Source organism: Sminthopsis crassicaudata, chromosome 1, assembly GCF_048593235.1.
Source record: "Sminthopsis crassicaudata isolate SCR6 chromosome 1, ASM4859323v1, whole genome shotgun sequence".
Lineage (NCBI taxonomy): Eukaryota > Metazoa > Chordata > Mammalia > Dasyuromorphia > Dasyuridae > Sminthopsis > Sminthopsis crassicaudata.
The window spans coordinates 15112682-15132176 of NC_133617.1; the positions used below are offsets into that span (position 1 = coordinate 15112682).

Sequence of the window (19495 nt, forward strand, 5' to 3'; positions counted from 1 at the left end):
CAGGCGGGACATTTTAGGGAACCACAAGGGGCCCACGGGGTGCTGTGTGCCTGGCCTTGGTGTGGGGTGAGTTGGATTGTGGGGTGCAGGAAGGGCCTCAGCAGGAGGAGGAAGCAGAGGAAGGGTGCTTTCTGTGTGCATCCTGGCATAGGCTCGGAAATGGCAGGCAGGATTGGGGGAAGTACCCCAAATGTGGGAAGGAGAGTGTCGGAAGGTGCGTTTGGCTGGGAAGGCGGACTGGGCCTAGTGTCCATCCCTGCAGGATGGAAAATGTCCTACAAAGGAGCCTCTGATCCTGAAAACTTTGGGGCTCCCCAGGCAGCTTTGGAACAGGGCAGCTGAGGGGGACAGTGGAACTGGGGGGTGTTAGGGCTTGAGAGTCTGGAGCAGCGGCCCCCATGAGCCTCCACTTGAAGCTCTCCAGTTTGTCCAGACCAAGTGCCCCACACTAAGCCAGGCAAGCACAAGGGAGCCAATCTGAGCCTCGGGACTGGGTGGCCCTTTCTCTCCAAGCAGGAGAACTCCCACAGGTGAGCGCTCACGTGGCTGCCAGAAAAGCCATACGAGGATGCTGAGGAACTTTAGAAGCCTTTGTTCAACACGGGCAACCCTGGCGCGGGACGGCCCGGAATGGTGTGTCCTCGTCGGAGAAGGGGTCGTGCTCTGGGCAAAGCAGAACCGAATTAGCCAGAAGGAGACGTAGGATGTGCAAAGTTAGAGAAGCCCCCCGATGTTCACGGGGGCTGTTTGGGGCTCGTGTTGTTCTGGTCCCACGGTCGGACACGCAGTAACTCGGCTCTAGCACAGGGACGTCATCTTGGGGCTCTTGGAGAACGAAGGGCAACAGCCAAAATGCCCAACATAAAATACAAAGGAAATCAATTATGCTGAAATCCAGCTAAAAAGAAATCCCCTTTCCCTAAGCTCCCCTTGCTGGCCCCTCATTGAGTCCTTTGGGGCTAGTGGGGGTAACTCATTTCTTCAGAGTCAGCCAGAACACAGCTTCCCCGGCGGCTGTTAAACTTGTCTTTTACTATAACTCCCCCCGTTTGGAAGATGGGGAAGGGAGGGACCCAACGCCGTTTCCTCTCTTGCAGATTGTGTGGACAATGACTACTGGTTCGGCAGGGACAGGAGGTGCGAGTACAGCTTTGACAAGCCCGGGCTTAAAAAGACCGACAAGTACCGCACCTACAGCAAGAAGCACTTCCGCATTTTCCGGGTAGGTTCCTGTCCACCCGCAGTCTCGGGCTGGCCCCCGCATCATTCCCCCGCCTCCCGTAACGGCCTTTTCCCTTTCAGGAAAAGGGGCCCAGGAACTCCTACATTGCCTACATTGAGGATCACAGCGGGAACGGGACCTTTGTGAACCGAGAGCTGGTGGGGAAGGAGAGGCGCCTGCCACTGAGCAACAATTGCGAGATCGCCCTCTCGGTGCCCACCAACAAAGGTAGGCCCGGGCTCGGCCTGCAGCGGGTGCGGCTCTGGGGGCCTGCATCGGAGGCCAGCCCGTGCGAATCACTGTGCCCGCCTTTCCTATGGCACGGTCCCAGTGGGCAGTAAACAAGCACAGAGGCGCCGCCCCAAGTCCTGGGGACACAAAGAAAGGCCAGAGAGCCTCGGTCTCGTGATTGCAAAAACAAAGTGGGTCCAAGGCTTCATTCGGCATGGGGACCCCCAAGGATGTGGCTTCTACATGGTTATTACCTGGTTAAAAGAAATTAGAAAACAGAATGTAAGGGTTGAGCCATCTTATTTCTTATTGGTGGAGAGTATTGGGAGATGCCAAGATGAGGAATGAGAAGTCTTGGGCTTTCCCTTGATCAGGTGACTTAGAAAAACCGGAACTTAACTTTGGAAGTTGGTACATAAAAGCAAACTGGAATTAGTAAGACTCCAGTATAACAATTGCCCAGGCTACCGCATCTGTTTTCAAAATGGTCACTGAAATCTTTGGTGTTTTATAAGTTTGATTTTTGTGGAAAAAAAAGTTCTTTGATGCCTTTTTTGGTGTTTTATAAGTTTGATTTTTTTTTTTTTTTTTTAAATTTTGGTGGAAGAAAGTTCTTTGATGCTTTTTTTTTTTCTTTTTACCACCACAGTCAGCTCCTTGCCCTCAATGACTTAACCTTTCCTTTTAATTAAAAAATAATAAAGAAGACGCAGCAGAAAGTCTAGTTCCAAATTTTATTTGACATTGTTCTGTCCTTGGAGCCTCCTACTTTTTCTGTGATGAGGGGAGTGGAGAGTTTCTGTTACTAACTCATGCCTGAGAGGGTTTGTAGATTTCTGTGACTCTCAATTTGATTTCCATGGCACAGTGAAAGTAAATGGAATTGTTGTATAGTCTTGGGTTCAGTGGAAGGCCTTTTTTTTGAAGTCATGCAAAACATTTCCATAAATGTCATGGTGCAAAAGAAACTCCCGCTCCCCCCCCCAAAACACACACACACACACACACACACACACACACAAACCCTCAAGAAAAAAACAATTATGTTTCATTCTGTAGCCAGAAACAATCAGTTCTTCCTCGGGGTATATTTTCATTTTATGTCCTTCAGAGTAGCCTTGGATTATTATATTGCAGAGAATAGCGAAGTCATTCACAGTTGATTTCCCATAACATTGTTACTACGACGTACCTTGATGATACATTTCACTTTACTTGAGCTCATGAAGAACTTTCCAGGTTTTTCCTTATGGTCCTACTCATCTTTTCTGAGAGAACAATAATATTCCATCATAATCACATATCACAGTTTATTCAACTATTCCTCAAGTGATGGGCATCCCCTCAATTTCCAATATTTTGCCATGAGAAAAGAGCTGCTATGGATATTTTTGTACCTATATATTCTTTTTCTTTCTTTTTTTTAAATCTATTTTGGGATTTATGCCTAGTAGTGGGGCATATATATATATATATATATATATATATATATATATATATATATATATATATATATATATATATATATATTCATACATACATATATTCATACATACATATACATATATACAGAGAAAGAGAGAGACAGACAGAGAGTGCGCACAAGCAAGCCCTTTGGGCTATATATATCTTTTGATCATTTATCCATTGGGGAATGGCTTTTACTTTTTTTTGGAGTGGGGATAAATTTGACTCACTTCCCTTAGACATTTGAGAAATGAAGTCTTCATCAGTGAAACTTGCTTCAAAATTCATATCATAATTACGGTGACTAACTGTATTTACCCTCTGTTCTAATCTCTCTCTATCTCTCCTTGAAAGCGTTTTACTTCTGACCACCCATTCCCCCAATGTGACCTCTCTTTTATCATCCTCCCCACTTCTTATATCTCTTTCCCCCCCCCACTTTCCGAATGGTAAGATAGATTTCTATACCTATATTGAATGTGTATGTTATTTCCTCATTGACCCAATTCTGATGAGAGTATGGTTCACTCCCTCCTCCCCTCCCCTTTTTTCCTTCCATTAATGGTAAATGCTTTTTCTTGCCTCTTTTATGGCAGATAATTTACATCATTGACACCATTCCACCTCTCCCTTTCTGTTCTTCCCAGTACATTCCTCTCTCATCCCTTGATTTTATTTTTTTCAGATATTATCCCTTCATATTCAACACACATCTGTGCCCGCTGTCTATATGTACTCCTTTTAACTGCCAAAGTAATGGAAAGGGTCTTATAATTTACAAGTATCATCTTTCCATGTAGTTGAGTCCCTTATGATTTCCCATTCCTGAGTACCTCCTTATGTTTCTCCAGGGTCCTGTATTTAAAAATCAGATTTTCTATTCAGCTCTGATCTTTTAATCACAATTGCTTGAAAGTCCTCTATTTCATTGAATATCCACCTTTTCTTCTGAAGGATTATATTTCCCCTTCCTTCCCTTTCCCCCCTCCCCTAGATGGCAGGTTGACCAATACATGTTACATATGTTAAAGTATAAGTTAAATACAATATATGTATACATATTCATACAGTTATTTTGCTGTACAAAAAGAATCGGGCTTTGAAATAGTGTTCAATTAGCTTGTGAAGGAAATCAGAAATGCAGGCGAACAAAAATAGAGGGATTGGGAATTCTATGTAGTGGTTCGTAGTCATCTCCCAGAGTTCTTTCGCTGGGTGTAGCTGGTTCAGTTCATTACTGCTCTATTGGAACTGATTTATTTCATCTCATTGTTGAAGAGGGCCTCGTGCATCAGAATTGGTCATCATATAATATTGTTGAAGTATATAATAATCTTCTAGGCCTGCTCATTTCACTCAGCACTTAGTTTTAATTTTTAAGGAATTATTTTCCTCAGTGAGTTTTTGTACCTCCTTTCCCCTTTGGCTAATTTTGCTTTTTCAGGCATTCTTCTCCTCATTAGGTTTTTGTATTTCCCTTTCCCCTCCTCTCATTTCTCTTCCCAGTTTTTCCTCTACCTTTCTTCCTTGATTTTCAGTATCCTTTTTAAGCTCCTCCATGACCTGAGACCAATTTTCATTTTTCTTGGAGGTTTTAGATGTAGGAGTTTCGACTTTGTTATCTTCTTCAGAATGCATATTTTGATCTTCCTTGTCATCGTAGTAACTTTCTTGGTCAGAATCTTTCTGTTTGCTCATTTTCCAGCTGATTACTTGACTCTTTGTTAAAGTAGGGCTCTGTTTCCAGGGCGAAGGGTGCCCTGTCCTAAGCTTCAGGGCTTTTGTGTAGCTGTTTTCAGAGATGCTTCTAGGGCCCTGTTCTGATCTGAGTCTGGGCCAAGAGGTCCCTGCAGTCTCCTCCAATCAACTACTCTGGCCCTCCTTCTTCAGGCCTGAGCTCTCCGGAAGCCATCAGTGTCACTGCTACAGTCATGGTAGCTGTTGTTGCCACAGTCACGGTTGTCATCACAGTTGCTGCTGCTGCTGCTGTTTATTCAGCAGCTCTCAAAATCTGATCCTAGTGTGCTGGGGTTCTCCCGATACCCAGTGCGCCAGATCTTTCCCGCCAAGTCGTCCTTGGCATCTGCGGGCCCAGAGGTCTGGAGAGTGCCGTCAATGCCCCAGATTCAGAGGCCCCACAGCTGGCTCCTGGCTTCCCGGGGTCCAGGTTGTGCAGACTGTGCCCCAATTGTGCTCCAGACCCTCCTGCTGATCCAGGCCACCTTTGGCTAAAAAGTTGTCTCACTCTAAAATTTGTTATTTTAGGATGTTTGGAGAGAATTGGGGGAGAGCTCAGGAGAGTCCCTGCCTTTAGTCCACCTTTTTGGCTCAGCCCTTTACCTTGATACTCCTGCACTCCCAGAATATAAGCATTCCCTCCCCTCTGCCTTAGAGAGCTCTTGTCTGCTTGAGCATCGTCTTCAGCATGACCTTTCTCGATGTCCCAGGCAGTGAGTGCCCGCCCTCCCTCCCAAACTACTGTGCATTCTTCTACTTTGTAAACTTTTGAGTCTTGGGGTTTTTTAATTCACTTTGATACCCATTTTGAGTTTGCTCTATCGAATTAAATGTGGATTGTTTGGATTGAGACTGAATGGTGTGAATGAAAGAGATTTGTTTGGAAAGTATGATTTCTCCAAGATTCTTAGTTTCAACCTAATCAATTTTTTAATCCTACTCTGGTGCTAATTTTCATGACTCTTAATAGTAAGCCTCACAGTCGAACCCTGTGTAATTGAAGAACTTAGTCCACATTCATTCTCTGCTTAGTGATGGAAGAAGAATTATATTGGCTTTGCAAAACACAAGTGGATTCCCATTTTTGCGCACGTATTTTATTGCATGTACTTTCTTTAGTTTAAATATTTATTCCTTTAGGAAATATTTAAGTTAAGTCTTTTTTTTTACAGGCTGTGTTAACATTTCATCTTTTGGATTGTTGAAATTTTGAATTTAAAACAAAATTAACGTGACTAATTTCTGTCCCTTTTTCTTCCTAGTTTTTGTGTTTTTTGATCTGACTGTAGACGATCAATCTATTTATCCTAGTGAATTAAGAGAAAAATACATCATGTCAAAAACACTTGGAAGGTAAATACTTTTTCTTATTTAAGGAATTCCACATTGAATTGTTCTTTTACTTGATTATAAATTTAATTTTGAGAGGTTGTCCCTCTTGGTTTTCTAATGGAATTGAAATGCTGACTTTGTAAATGAGAAGTTTGCATATTAATTTGTGGGGCCGTATCTCCTGCTCAGAATCTCTTTGCCAGGGAATGGTTATGTCTAAGTGAAATGATTTATAATTTGGAATTTTTTTTTTTCAGTAAGCTGTTTACTTTTAAGAGGAGCCATTAGGAAAATGGCTAGAGCTGAAGGATCACATTTCTGAGTTGGAAGGGCCCTCTAGGGCCATCTTGTTTCATTTCTCATCCCCACTTTATATAAAGAGCCTTTTCTATTACATTCTTGAAAAAAGGGGCACATCCATTCTGGACTTAAAGGCCCAAAAGGAGGGTAATCCTTCACGTCTGGGTACCCTCATTCTACTGTTCTAATTGTTAGGAAGTTTTTGTTGATCTGCAGCTGAGATCTGCATCTTTAGTCTTTTCTTCCTCTAGGGTCAAATCAGAGTAGTCTAATCCATTCTTTGAAGAGATTTAATATATCCATTAGAGGCTTTTTTTCCTGACCACAAATCTGATTTCTTATGATATCAACTCAGACATAGGAATATCTTGGTTGCTCCTCCCTAAATATTTTCCAGTAAGATATGGTGTCTAGAAATGATCCTAGTACTCCAGATCACTCTGAACAGTGCCAGCCCAGAATGGATGTGACTTCCTTTTTCAAATATATAATAGAAAAGGCTCTTTATATAAATAAGGTCGGGGTGGGAGATGAGACAAGATGGCCCTAGAGGCCCCTTCCAACTTAGAAATGTGATGCGTCAACTCCAGCCATTTTCCTAATGGCTCCTCTTAAAAGTAAATAACATACTGAAAAAAACCCCTCAAATTATAAATAAAGCACTTCACTTAGATATAAACATAGAACCCTTATCTCCTTATATTTCTGAATCTGTCTCTTCCATCATAGCCTATGGTGACATTAATGTTAACTCAGATTTCATCTTCAAAGTCTTTTTTTTTTCCAGACTACTCAAAGGGCCTTATGCTTTTGAGATCGAGATTGAGGTTTTTTTTTTTTGAACCCCATATTTATCCCAGTTGAATCCCATTTTCCTTAGATTCAGCCCAATGTTACAACTTAGTCCCTTGGGATCCTGTGGTAATTGTCTCTTTTGCTTGGTGCCATCTGTGCTTTTTCTTTTGATAAATATGTTATGTGTCATGACCCCTATTTGGGACACTCCCTTAAGTATCTGCCAAGCTGCTTGACTTTGAATCATCGATGACTAATTTTTTGGACTAGGTTTTTTATATATATATATATATATATTTTTTTTTTTCCCCCCCAGTTACATATAAAACAATATTTTTTTGCATTTGTTTTTAAAATTTTGACTTTCAGATTCTCCCCGTTACTCCCCTTCTAACTTTCCACTGAGAAGGCCCATGTGAAGCTGTACAAAACATTCCCATAAAAGTCATGTTGCAAAAGAAAACTGATCTCCTTCACTGCCCTTCCTCCTCCCAAAAAACCCTTAAGAAAAAAATAAAAGTAAAGTAAAATGTGCTGCAGTCTGTATTCAGACACAGTCAGTTCTTTCTGTGGGTCCGGATGGCATTTTTCATTTAGTCCTTCAGAGTCATCCTGGATCACTATATTGCCGAGCAGGGCAAAATCATTTGCAGCTTATCATCCCACAACTTTGCTGTTGCTATGTACACGGCTCATTTCGCTTTGTTTGAGCTCTTGAAAGATTTTCTCCAGCGGCATCCTGCTCATCATTTCTCACAGAACAATGATACTCCTTCTTAATTACATACGACAAGCTGGGGTATAAGGTGTATTCAGGAGGTGAGAGCCGTTTTCAGGGCTGCTTTCTATCTTTGGTGCCCACCTGATCCTCCTAACTCTCCCCTGGGCCTCCAAGAAGCTGTAGCGCGCACAGTGGCCAAACCCCGGTAAACTGTTTCAGCAGACAGGCAGGGGGGCTAAATCAATTTGAGGGTAACCAAGAGGTCTCAAACCCTGTGGTGAATTAGGGGGTGTCTACCTACTCCAAGCTTGTAAAGACTTCCCCTGGTGGAATGGGCGGAGGAGAACAATGGCCTTGAAGGCAGGTGAAGTGGGAGCAGCTAGGTGGGGCAGTTGATAGAGCACCAGTCCTGAAGTCAGGAGGACCTGAATTCAAATGTGACCTCAGACACTTAATACTTCCTGGCTGTGTGCCTCTGGGCAAGTCACTTAACCCCAAGTGCCTCAGCAAAAAAAAAAAAAAAAAAAAAAAAAAAAAAGAAGAAGAAGAAGGCAGGTGAAGCGGGTGTTGTACTTAGAGCTTGGTCGGACATGGAGTCATCCTCAGTAATCTGGACTCTGTCCTGCCCCTGCACACAGAGAGGGGCTAACAACATCACGCAACTCTACCTCACTTAAATCTACTTTACTATGAATCAGATGTCGCCCATGCCATTTTACCGTTTCTACTGAAATCCAAGCCCTGTGGTGATGGCTGAGGGATGAAACAGCAGGTGTGGATAACCCTGCACCTGGGGCCACAACCCTATGCCTGGGCCATAGGATCATCTTTCTTACTGGCAGCAACAGTGGGATTTGGCAGTCCCCTAGACACCTGAGCAGCCTTTTTTTTTTTTTTTTTTTAAATTAAATTACATTTATTTTTCTTTTTAAAAATTTATTTATTTATAAATTTCTCCCAGTTACATTCAAAACAAATTTTTACATTAATTTTCAAAGATTTTTGAGTTCTAGATTCTCTCCATTATTCCCACCCATAATTAAGAAACCATATGTGAAGTTATTTAAAACATTTCTATAAAAGTCAAGTTGTGAAAGAAAACATAAATCTTCCACCCTAATGAAAATAGAAACCCTTGAGAAAAGTTGTTAAAAATAGAGAGAGAGAGAGAGAGAGAGAGTTATTGAGAATGCTTCAATTTATGTTCAGTTCCTTCTCTGCATCTGGATAGGATTTTTTATCATAAGTCTTTCAGGGTAGGTGTAGATAATTGTATTCCTGAGAATAACAAAGTCATTTGCAGCTGGTCATCCCAGATCATAGTTATTACTTTGTGTACAGTATATTTCACTTTGTTTATGGAGGACTTTCCAGGGTTTTTATTTTTTGGGGAGCATTCTCTGAGCAACCTTTAGGATTATACTGCTTACCTCCATGTGTGAGGAAGGGGCTGGAAAAGGTGCCCTAAAAATTGTCTGCTTACCCCAATCTTTACCTGATTGCTGCAGCGGGCAGGGATCCCACCCTGTGGCCAAGACATTTAAAAAAATGTATAAAAACTTGTGCAGAGTTGGTATATGGAAAGTCCACATACTTATGGACAACATAAAATCCAGTAGACTTGAAAGAACAGATCTTGTTGCAAGAGAACTTGGCAGATATCACCTTGTGATGGCAGCCCTGAGTGAAACAAGACTGGCGGATGAGGCCCTGCTTACTGAAGGAGGAGCCAAGTGCACCTTTTCTGGGGGGCTGCAGTGAAGGGGCGTGCTGGGAAACTGGGGTAGGTTTTGCAATGAAAATTATAGTCAATGAGCTTATGTCTTCCAAAAGGAGCGAATAGCAGGTTCCTGGCAATGCGATGGCCTCGGTCATCGGTGCCTGTGCTCCCATCATGATGAGCCCTGATGAGGTCAAAGAAAAATTGAATGAAGACCTGAAGACCCTCCTCATCAGTGTGCCGAAAGAAGACAAGCTTATAGTCTTGGGTGACTTTAATGCTAGAGTAGGCTCAATTACCAGACATGGAAGGGGGAGTCCTTGGGAGGAATGGCGTTGGAAACAGCAAAGCAGTGGCCATTCACTATTGAAGACTTGTGCATCTTGTGGCCTTCTTATCACCAACAAAATCTAAATGCAACAAAACTTTGTGAATGCACCTCGCAGGCAACTTTGGCATTTACTAAACTGTGATTGTATGGAGGACACATTCAGGATGTGAGTGACCAAGGCAGTGTGTTGTGCAGAATGCTGCACTGATCATAGATTTATTCTCTCCAAGCTGAATATTTGCATTCAACAATCGTGGCTGCCCCAAGGCAAAAAGATTGCTAGAATTAATGGCAACAGATTAATGTTTCTCTGAGAGACAGAAATAGTTTGTTGCCAACTTGGAGAGAAAGTTGGCAATAATGGAGCAGAAGAGGAGTGAGCAGTATTTAGAGATTTGGCAGAGATGCATTTGGTCATCTGGATCGGAACACTCAAACATCAAGACTAGTTTGATGAAAATAAAAATTTAGCAGAAACTGCTGAATGAAAAATGAGAACTCCGCAAGGTATACCAACAGGATAGTCCATCCATCTCTAAGAAAGTAGTATTTAATTCCATCAAAAGTTAATTACAATCAAAACTTAGAGAGATACACGATTCTTGGATCAGTAAGAGAGAGATGAAATTCAGTTTTATGCTGACAGTGACAACCCAAAGCATCTTTAAGTTGTACTGAAGACTGTTTAGGTTGTACTGAAGACTTTTATGGGCCAGAGACCTATGGTGCATCTCAGCTACTCAGTGCTGATGGTGTCATACTGATTAGTGCTAAGCACAGGCCTGGAGAGATGGGTTGTATTCTCAACAGATCATCATCAATCAGTGCTGCAGTTGTTGGTCCTTTACCTCCAGTTGAAATCAGTCCCTCCCTAGTTGAAGTTCCAAGTGAAGAAGAGTTTTTCAATGCCATTAGACTACTTTCATGTGGCAAAGCACCTGATGCTAATTGTATTCCGGTTAAGATTTACAAGGTGGAGGTCTATTGATCATATAAAAGCTGACTGAAATTTTCCAGATTATATGGCAAGAGGATGTTTTGCCCCGGGAGTTCAAGGATACTTCCATTGTCCATCTTTATAAAGATCAAAGGAATAGATTGTTCTGTGATAATCCTGTATCTCTCTCAGTTATTGCTGGCAAGATTTTTGCCAGAGTCCTCCTTAATGAGCTGATCCTACATCTGAAAAAAGGTCGTCTACCTGAGAGCCAGTGTGGCTTCAGAAGGAGCTGAAGAATAGTCAGTGAGATTTATTGCCTAACAACTCCAGGAGAAAAGCTACTAGCAGAACAGGGGTCTGTATACAACATTTGTCGCCTTTGTTACTGTCAGTCGTGAGAATGATGGAAAATTATGTGAAAATTCTGCTGCACAGAGAAGTTCATCAGTATAATACAATTTCATGATGGCGTTTCACAATGGATGATGCTCTCAAGCTTCCCCAGTTACCGATGGAGTGAAACAAGGCTGTGTGCTTGCTTCCTTGCTTTTTAGCATGATGTTTTCAGGCACGTTGTCATACACCTTCATTGGGGAGAAACATGGAATCCAAAGTCATCTTCTGCACTGATGCACTTGAAAAGGCTACAAGCTAAAACTAGAGGAAGTGTTGGTGTATAACTTTTTGTTTGCAGGTCGTGAACTCAATGAAGCCTCTGAAGCTGAAATGCAACAAACTGTAGATTGATTCTCTGCTGCTTGTGCTAATTTTGGCCTAACAATTAACACTAAGAAAACCCAGGTCGTCCATGAGCCAACAGCGCACCATCCGTATGTGGAACCATCCGTTACAGCAAATGTCAAAGTTTTGAATGCTGTGGATAAGTTCATTTACCTCGGCAGTATACTTTCCAGGGACATTCACATTGATAATAAATGAGATTAGCACATGCATTGCTGGAGCTAGCTTAGTATTTGGGAGGCTCTAAAGGAAAATGTGGGAGAGAAGAGGTCTTAGCTTGTAAGTCTACTGGGCCGAACTCATGGTTGTGTGCCTGGGAAACCTGGACAGTTTGCCGGCACCATGTCAGGAAATTGAATTGCTTCCATTTGAATTGTTTTAGGAAGATTCTGAAGATTTCCTGGCAGGAGAAGATACTACTGAGATCCTTTCTGGAACTGAACTGCAAGTGTTCAAACTGCTTGCAGAGAGCATGACATTGTTGGACTGCTACGTTGTTCAAATGACAAATGTGTGATTGCCAAAAAGACTGTTTTATGGAGAACTCACACAGAGCAGGAACTCCTAAGGTGATCAGAAAAAGCAATATAAGCATTTCTCTTAAGAATTTTAGAATCGATTGTATTACACGGGAGACCCTGGTGCAGAATCACCCAGTATGGCGCGCCCTCATCAGAGAAGGATGTGTTCTCTGAGCAAAGCAGATTTGAATTAGCCCAGAAGAAACCCGAGATGTGCAAAGTTAGAGAGCCCACCCCAAATGTTCATAGGGACTGCTTGAGTTTGAGCATTCCGAGCTCTGATATACTGTCAGACACACTATAACTTTACTCTAACAGTGATGTCGTTTTGGTCCTTTTCAAGAACAATCAGCCACAAGCTATTCTGTCATTCTCCAGTTGTTGGACATTCCCCCCATCTCCAGTTCCCTGCCCTAAGAAAAGATCTGCTATAAACACTTTTGTACACACAGATTCCGCTCCTTTGGCATTAGCTTTGTAACCAATTGCACAACCAACCGCCTCACTGTCCAGCCCATATCTGTCTATCTTGTTGACAAGAATAGTAAGAAAGACATGAGATGTTTTGCTAAAATTAAAATCTAAGGAAACTATACCTGTGACTCCACCTCAGTCTGTCAGTTGAGGTTATCTTGTTAAGAAAAGGAAATAGGATTAGTTGGGCCTAATCTGTTCTGTGCTGATTCTTTGTGGTCACTGCTGCCTTTTCTGTTTGTTCATTAGCCAACCCTTCAATATGTCATAGAATTTTGCCAGAGATCCAAACTTATAAATTGCCACTTTTATTATCTTCCTTAAAAACAAACAAAAAAAAGACATTGAGACCTTTGTTTTTCAGTCTCTTCTGTCCATTTATTTCTTTTTTACCTAAATGATTTTTGGTAGCTATGTTCCCTTTTTGTAAAATTACAATTTATCAACATATTTATATTCAAATAGATTTTTTTTTAATGTTGCTCTTGAATGTAAAGATTCTTTTTTAACACAGAATTGTGTTGAGAGCTTCTGCTTCACCTATCATTCTAGAAATGAGGACTCCTGGTATAAATCAAAGGTCATATTCCTTTTTACCTTTTGGGAGAGGAGTTAGGGCTGGGGGAAAAATAGCCAGAGATGGCTGTCATGGGTTGACATGGATGTCCCTCTGGCTTTTCTTTCTTCCCTATTTACCACATTCTAACTGTAGGACTACTACTACGTTGACTGAGCAAGTCCAGTAAGGAAGAAAACTTCTAAAAATTCAGTGATGCTTTTAAATGAATAGGGATTTTATTAAATACAATAGCATCTACATTTGCTTGAGAAACTGCAGTATCTACATACAGGAGACTCTTTTCAGTCTCCTGCAAGTATGGTTTGCTTATATTGAATCACTGAATGTTTTTCTAGAGTTAAGTAAAGATAGGAATGAAATACTTGATGTTTATTGCATTTTTGGCCCATTTACAGTCAAATCCACAGCCAAGGCCTTGGCCTATAAGTTGGATTCAATCTGTCTTCACAGTCTTTTCCAGTCCTAAATATATGATCCTGTAATTACAAAGAATTCAACTTTTAAATGGTATTCTTTTAGCAGATTTATTTTTTTGGTGTAGTCAGAACTTTAGGGGAATAGATTAGCCCAGCTGATTTCTGGGGTTCACAAAGTGACTTGTTAAGCAGTGAGATTTGCCATAAGCTTTTCTTGTTTAAAAAAAAAAAAAATTGCAGTCACTAATTGTGAAAGTCTGGTTATAAAGGTCGAGGGAGATTTTCATTTGGGACTTCAAGTTTTTGTTTTTTCAATAAGGCAGGAGATGAAGAAGGATCTTCTGAGATAGAAGTGTTAACCGAGAGATGAGCAGAAGGTGTTGATGGAGGGCCTGGTCAGCAGAAGCAGATTGTTGGGCAGTACCTCTGGGAGGCAACGGCCGTTAGGGTCAGAGGAGGTGAGAGCAGCAGCCCCTTTTAAAAAAGGAAAGAAAAAAGCCAAGGTCCAAGTCAACCCCTGACAGCCAGCTCTGGCTGTTCTCTCCCAGCCCCCACGGTTTTCCCAGAAGATGAGAAGGAGCGTGGACCAATTTGTGCCAGGCTCCTCATCTCTAGGATGATGGGCTCCAAGCAGTGAAGCTTGGCTCCGGGCCACCTTCTATGGGAAGCCTTCCCCAGCCCCTTGAATTCTGGTGCTCTTCCTGTTATTTATTCCCTGGTTTCCTGTATCTGTCTTGTTTGCATATATCTGTAAGCTGGTTGTTTTTCCTGTTAGATTGTGAGTTCCTTGAGGGCAGGCTCTGTCATCCGCCTCATTGTAAGTCCCTTGGTTAGTATGATATATTCTGGCCCACAGTAGGCACTTAATAAATGCTTATTGACTACAATGCCTGCCTCTTTCCCTGTTTCCAGCAGTCACCCCACCTTTGTATGCTTGCCTGTCTCCACCGGAGTACATGTTTGTGTCCTGTGCCCGGATCAGAGGCTCAGCGTCTCTCTTTGTCTCTGATTTGGAAGCAGTCCTCCCCTATGAGTGCTCTGCTCTTTTAGGCTGTGTATTCCTTCATGCAGTCCAGATGAGGAGCTGCCCCTGGAGTTCCTTCCTGTAGGGATGCTGCAATCCTGATTTCTTCCCTTCAGTGCAGAAAGGGAGCTCTCTTCTGCCCTGGGAGAGTTGGCTTGGCAGAAGGTTCTTGGCTTTCCTCTGTCTCGGGAGGACAGACTTACAGGGGTTTTCTGCTACTTCTGAAGAAGGCGCCAATCCCCTCTCCATTAAGCCTCCTGCAGCCGCCTTCGGAGCCAAGCAGACGAGCAGGCGTCTGTGCCCTCCCCAGCCGTGATCTCAGAGGCAGTTGGAGAACCTTGGCTGGCCGATCCCACGGAGGGCTCCTGCTGGCCCGAAGAGCACCGCTTTTGTCAAGACTCCCTCTGGGATCCTCTCTGGGAACGCTTCACGTGGAATCAAACACCTATAGGTCTCTGAAAGCATGCTTAATGGCCATCATACATTTGGTCATTAGAGATTTCAGTCAAGTTCTGCCACACAATAATAGGAAATCCAATCCAGTGAAGTTCTTGTGCTTTTTCATACAAAAAATCTAAAAAGCCCCTGACTTTGGGGGCAGCCTCCTGGAGGGCTTGGGCGCTTTGCACCCTGTAAAATGAGGTGTTTGGGCTTCAGGCTCTCCAAGGTACTGTACAATTCTGCCATTCTCCAAGAGTCACAAATGTGAGTGCGGGACGCACGTGAAGACTTGTGTTTGCTCTTGGGGAGAATGGAGACCGGTAGTAGTTCAGGCTGGCAGGCGGGGATTATCCCATTTGTGTCTTTGTACCTCCTCAGTGTCTGGCACACAGGCTCTGAATAAGCAGAATCAAGTAGAGCCATGAGTGTGTACTGCAGTCTTGTAGTCAACTTTTCTTTTTACTTTAATTGGGTTAAGTGACTTGCCCAGGGTTACATGGCCAGTAAGTCTCAAGTGTCTGAGACTGGATTTGAACTCAGGTCCTCCTGACTCCAGGGCTGGGTTAAGGTAGCTGCTCCTGCAGCCAACATTTCTATCTCTTGGATGGAGAAGACTGGCCTTGACGTCAGGAGCACCAAGGTTCAGTTATTCTCGATCCTGACCGTGTGACTAAGTAAATCTCAATGTTCGAGGGAGCTCTTTAGAAAATTTTTAAGTTATGGATGAGTTGTCCATCTGCATCGCCAACCGTGTTTTCATAGTTGCATTATCCCCTGCAAATAATGTTGTAGTACCTGGCCTAAGTAGTAGGTGTTTATTAAATGCTTGTGGATTCACTGAAGGTAAGTAATAAAAATATCCCTGGAAAAACCTTAGCTTATTGTAGTTTTTGAGATTTTTTTTCTTTCTTTTTTTTTTTTTTTTTTTTTTCCCCGAGGCAACTGTGGCTAAGTGACTTGCCCAGGATCACACAGCCAGGAAGTGTTAAATGTCTGAGGTCAGATTTGAACTCAGGTCCTCCTGATTTCAGGGGTGGTGATCTATCCACTGCAATGCCTGGTTACCCTGAATTTTAAGACTTTTTAAACTTTGGCGTGATGTCTCCATAATGGGGGCAAATCGAATCTGCCAAAAAGTCTTCTGTTTCTGGATCCCCCGCACTTTATTTGGATGAGCTTCCTCCCCTGGGTGGCTTGTGGGCTGGTCTCCCCCTGGAGCGCGTATATGGTGTGGCGAATGGGGTGAGAAGAGTCATGGTCGGCTCAGGTGGATTTTAAAGTAACCATAAAAATGGACTTTTCCCCTCAGTGGTGCTTGTGGAGAGGTGAAGCTGGCCTTTGAACGGAAAACATGCAAGAAAGTCGCTGTGAAGATCATCAGCAAGAGGAAATTTTCCATTTGTGCCACGAGGGAGGCGGTGAGTGGCTGCGAGGTTCTCAGACCCTGGGAGCAGCGGGGCTGCTCTGGTTTCTGGGGACCATCTTTGTGTTCACTCACTGCTAAGTGAGTACTCTCCAAAACCTTGAGGCTGAGAAGAGGCCCCTCTGATGCCTAAAGGGGTCTGGGACAGGGAAGCAAGGAAACAGCCCCTGCTGGGCCTGGTCCCCGGGCTCTTAATAAGCGTTGTTTGTACTGACCGGAGTCAGGAGAGTGCACAGCAGCTGCCCAGGCAGCTTTTGTCCAGGATCCCGCAGCTCTAGTGTCTGAGGCTGGACTGGAATTCAGGACTCGGGAACCTGAGGACAGCCCGGCCTTTTAATAGCTGTGTGACCTAGAGCAGGTTGAGTTCCTTAAAGAAATCAGCTGGAGTCTTTTGGGAAGTAAAAGCTTTGTAAAGTGAAGCACTGACGCTGTCACATAGGATCTTCAGAAAAGCTCTAGGTTCTCGAGGTTCTCCAAAGAGCTAATTTTTAAAAATTTATTTTATGTTTTTTGGCATCAGTATGGGATGGTGACAGGCAGGGGAATGGGAGAAATTTTGGCCCTGCAGAGTTCCCAGTGTGGAAACTGTTCACTAGTGTGGCAAGATGGAAATGAAATGACTGGCCCATGGTCCCAGAGCTTCAAAGCTGGGCTTCTGTTTGGGCTATCAAAGACATCTGTGTAAATTATTTTTGGTGATCCTCCTAATTTTAACAAAATTTACAAAAATATAAAAATAAAATACATAGTAAATCTCTATCATTTATTTATTCCTATTTATGATATATGTACAATATGTGTATATATGTATATTTGTATATGTATATGTACACACACCTATATAATGTGTATATGAACCAACAGAGGAGAGTAACAGTTGTTTTATTTTGCTTGGCTATTTCTGGGTATTGTCTCTTAGAGCTCAGATTTGTTTTCTCACACAATACCATTCTCCTGTTTGAAAGAATTTCCTTTTTATATTCAGGCTTTTTAAAAAAATAATTTTTCTTTCACAGGTTTCTGTTTTGTTTTTGAAGGATGGAAAATCATTATTGCTTTAAGGAAGCATTTAATTGCATTTTAATTCTCTTCTGCCACATATGTTGGACTTTCTTTTTTAGTCTTTTGTTATATTTTTTTATATATTTATTATAAATATTTATTATATATATTTATAATATATAAATATATATAATATATATTTATTATAAATATATAATATATATTTACTATAAATATATAGGTATAGATTTATAATATATAAATATATAATATATATTTATAATATATAACTATATAATATTATATATTTATTATAAATATATATAAATATTATGTATTTATATAGATTTGTTATATTTTGTTATATATTCCATCACTAATGGAAAATGATTTTTAGTTTTTAGAAAAAAAGAAGTCCATCAATTGAGATGAAATCTGAAATTTGTAGAAATCAACATTTTATACAGTTATAATTCTAGATTCTCAGCTTTAATGGAGGTTAGAACTTGGATTTGTAGAAATGAACATTTTACACAGATTCATAATTCTAGATCAGGGCTTCTCAAACTATGGCCCCGCCGGCCAGATGCAGCCCCCTGATGATGTTTATGCGGCCCGCCGGGTTATGGCAAATGGGCTGGGGGTGGAGACAGTGTGAGCTTTTGTTTTTACTATAGTCCAGCCTCCAACAGTCTGAGGGACAGTGAACTGGCCCCCTAGTTAAAAAGTTTGAGGACCACTGTTCTAGATTCTCAGCTTTAATGGAGGTTAGAGTTTGGATTTTCAGAAATCAATATTTTATACAAATCCATAATTGTAGATTCTCAGCTTTAAAGAAAGTTAGAACTTGGACCAGTTGCCTTTCTTTTTCTCGTGGATTGCCCTGACGTGCTTCTGTGGCACCTGGTCATCATTCTCTTAGAATTAGAACTTTTAAGACCCATTGTTTGAAAACTTCACTTTTTTCCCCCTAGGATCCAGTTTTCAATGTTGAAACAGAAATTGAGATTTTAAAGAAATTAAATCATGTAAGTATAACTTTTAAGTCTTATTTTCTTATTCTTAACCTTAGAAACTTTCCTTACAAAACCCCATATCTGTTGCGTTTTTTGTCTTATCACCTACTCAGGTTTAATAATAAAAGTAATGACTGCCTTAACAGATCAGTCTTTTAACATGGTTTATATAATCTTTATCTGTTAGCCCATCAGAGTGGACAGTGTCCGTGTACACGTGCATGCTTGAACATTTACGTGCAGCTGAGAACCAGAGCCCTTTCTGCGCCAGGATGCTTAGGGAAGGACTTGGAAGTTGTTAATTTAATACACATGGCAAACCTTTCTGATGGTATTAGGTGAACAGCTAACGTCTGTGTGCATTGTCAGCCTTTCGTTTTTGTCTGTTGTGGCTGATTGTCTCAATAGAGTGTTTTACTTTAGCTGAAAAGTAATTGGGTAAACTTGTCTGTGGTCCTGTTAACATTCTCCATTGAACCAGGCCCTTTAATCACCTGTTCTTCCCCTTGCCCCGCTCTCGATGTAGTACTTATACATATCCTCCCAAACCCCACAACCCCCCACGCCAGGCTAGACTCTTTTTTCTGCCTTGGACCTAGATCCAAGGAATTCCTCTAGCCTGGACTTCCCTTGTGGGCCTGCCCGGACGAGAATCTTCTTGTGACTTTTTTCTGTCTCCCAGATTCCTTGTTTGTTTGTTACGTGGATGCTCTCTCTAAGCAGTTAAACTCTTCAATTTTCTGGGATGGGGTTGAATAACTTGCCTCTATGTTCAGCACAAATCTGGAGAAAATCAGCTCACCTTCAAGCTTTGCCCAAGCCTCTGGCAGGGTCCCGTTTGTGGAGAGGATTGGAAGAGACATCTTTGAAAATTTTGTCCTGAAACAAACTGAACCTGGATTAAATGTGTTTTGAGGCTTAGTCAAATCAGTAAGGGCCACTAGCGGGTGCCATATTGGATAGAGCACCTGGACTCCAGAGGACTCATCTTTGTGAGCTCAGCTCCAGCCTCAGACCCCCTAGCTGTGTAATTCTGGGTCAGGCACTTCACCTGGGCTGCC

The 19495-nt window shown here is 42.0% G+C and overlaps 1 protein-coding gene across 2 annotated transcripts in view; it reads left to right on the forward strand.

Moving 5' to 3' along the window:
• The window catches only part of CHEK2 (checkpoint kinase 2), a 42824-nt gene that overhangs the window by 3142 nt on the left and 20187 nt on the right, over positions 1-19495 (forward strand). For both annotated transcript variants that reach the window (XM_074295012.1, XM_074295023.1), the window contains 5 exons: positions 1098-1222; positions 1303-1450; positions 5920-6010; positions 16303-16411; positions 18393-18446. In XM_074295012.1, coding sequence (XP_074151113.1) covers positions 1098-1222; positions 1303-1450; positions 5920-6010; positions 16303-16411; positions 18393-18446 — 527 coding nt within the window. The remainder of the gene's footprint in view (positions 1-1097; positions 1223-1302; positions 1451-5919; positions 6011-16302; positions 16412-18392; positions 18447-19495) is intronic.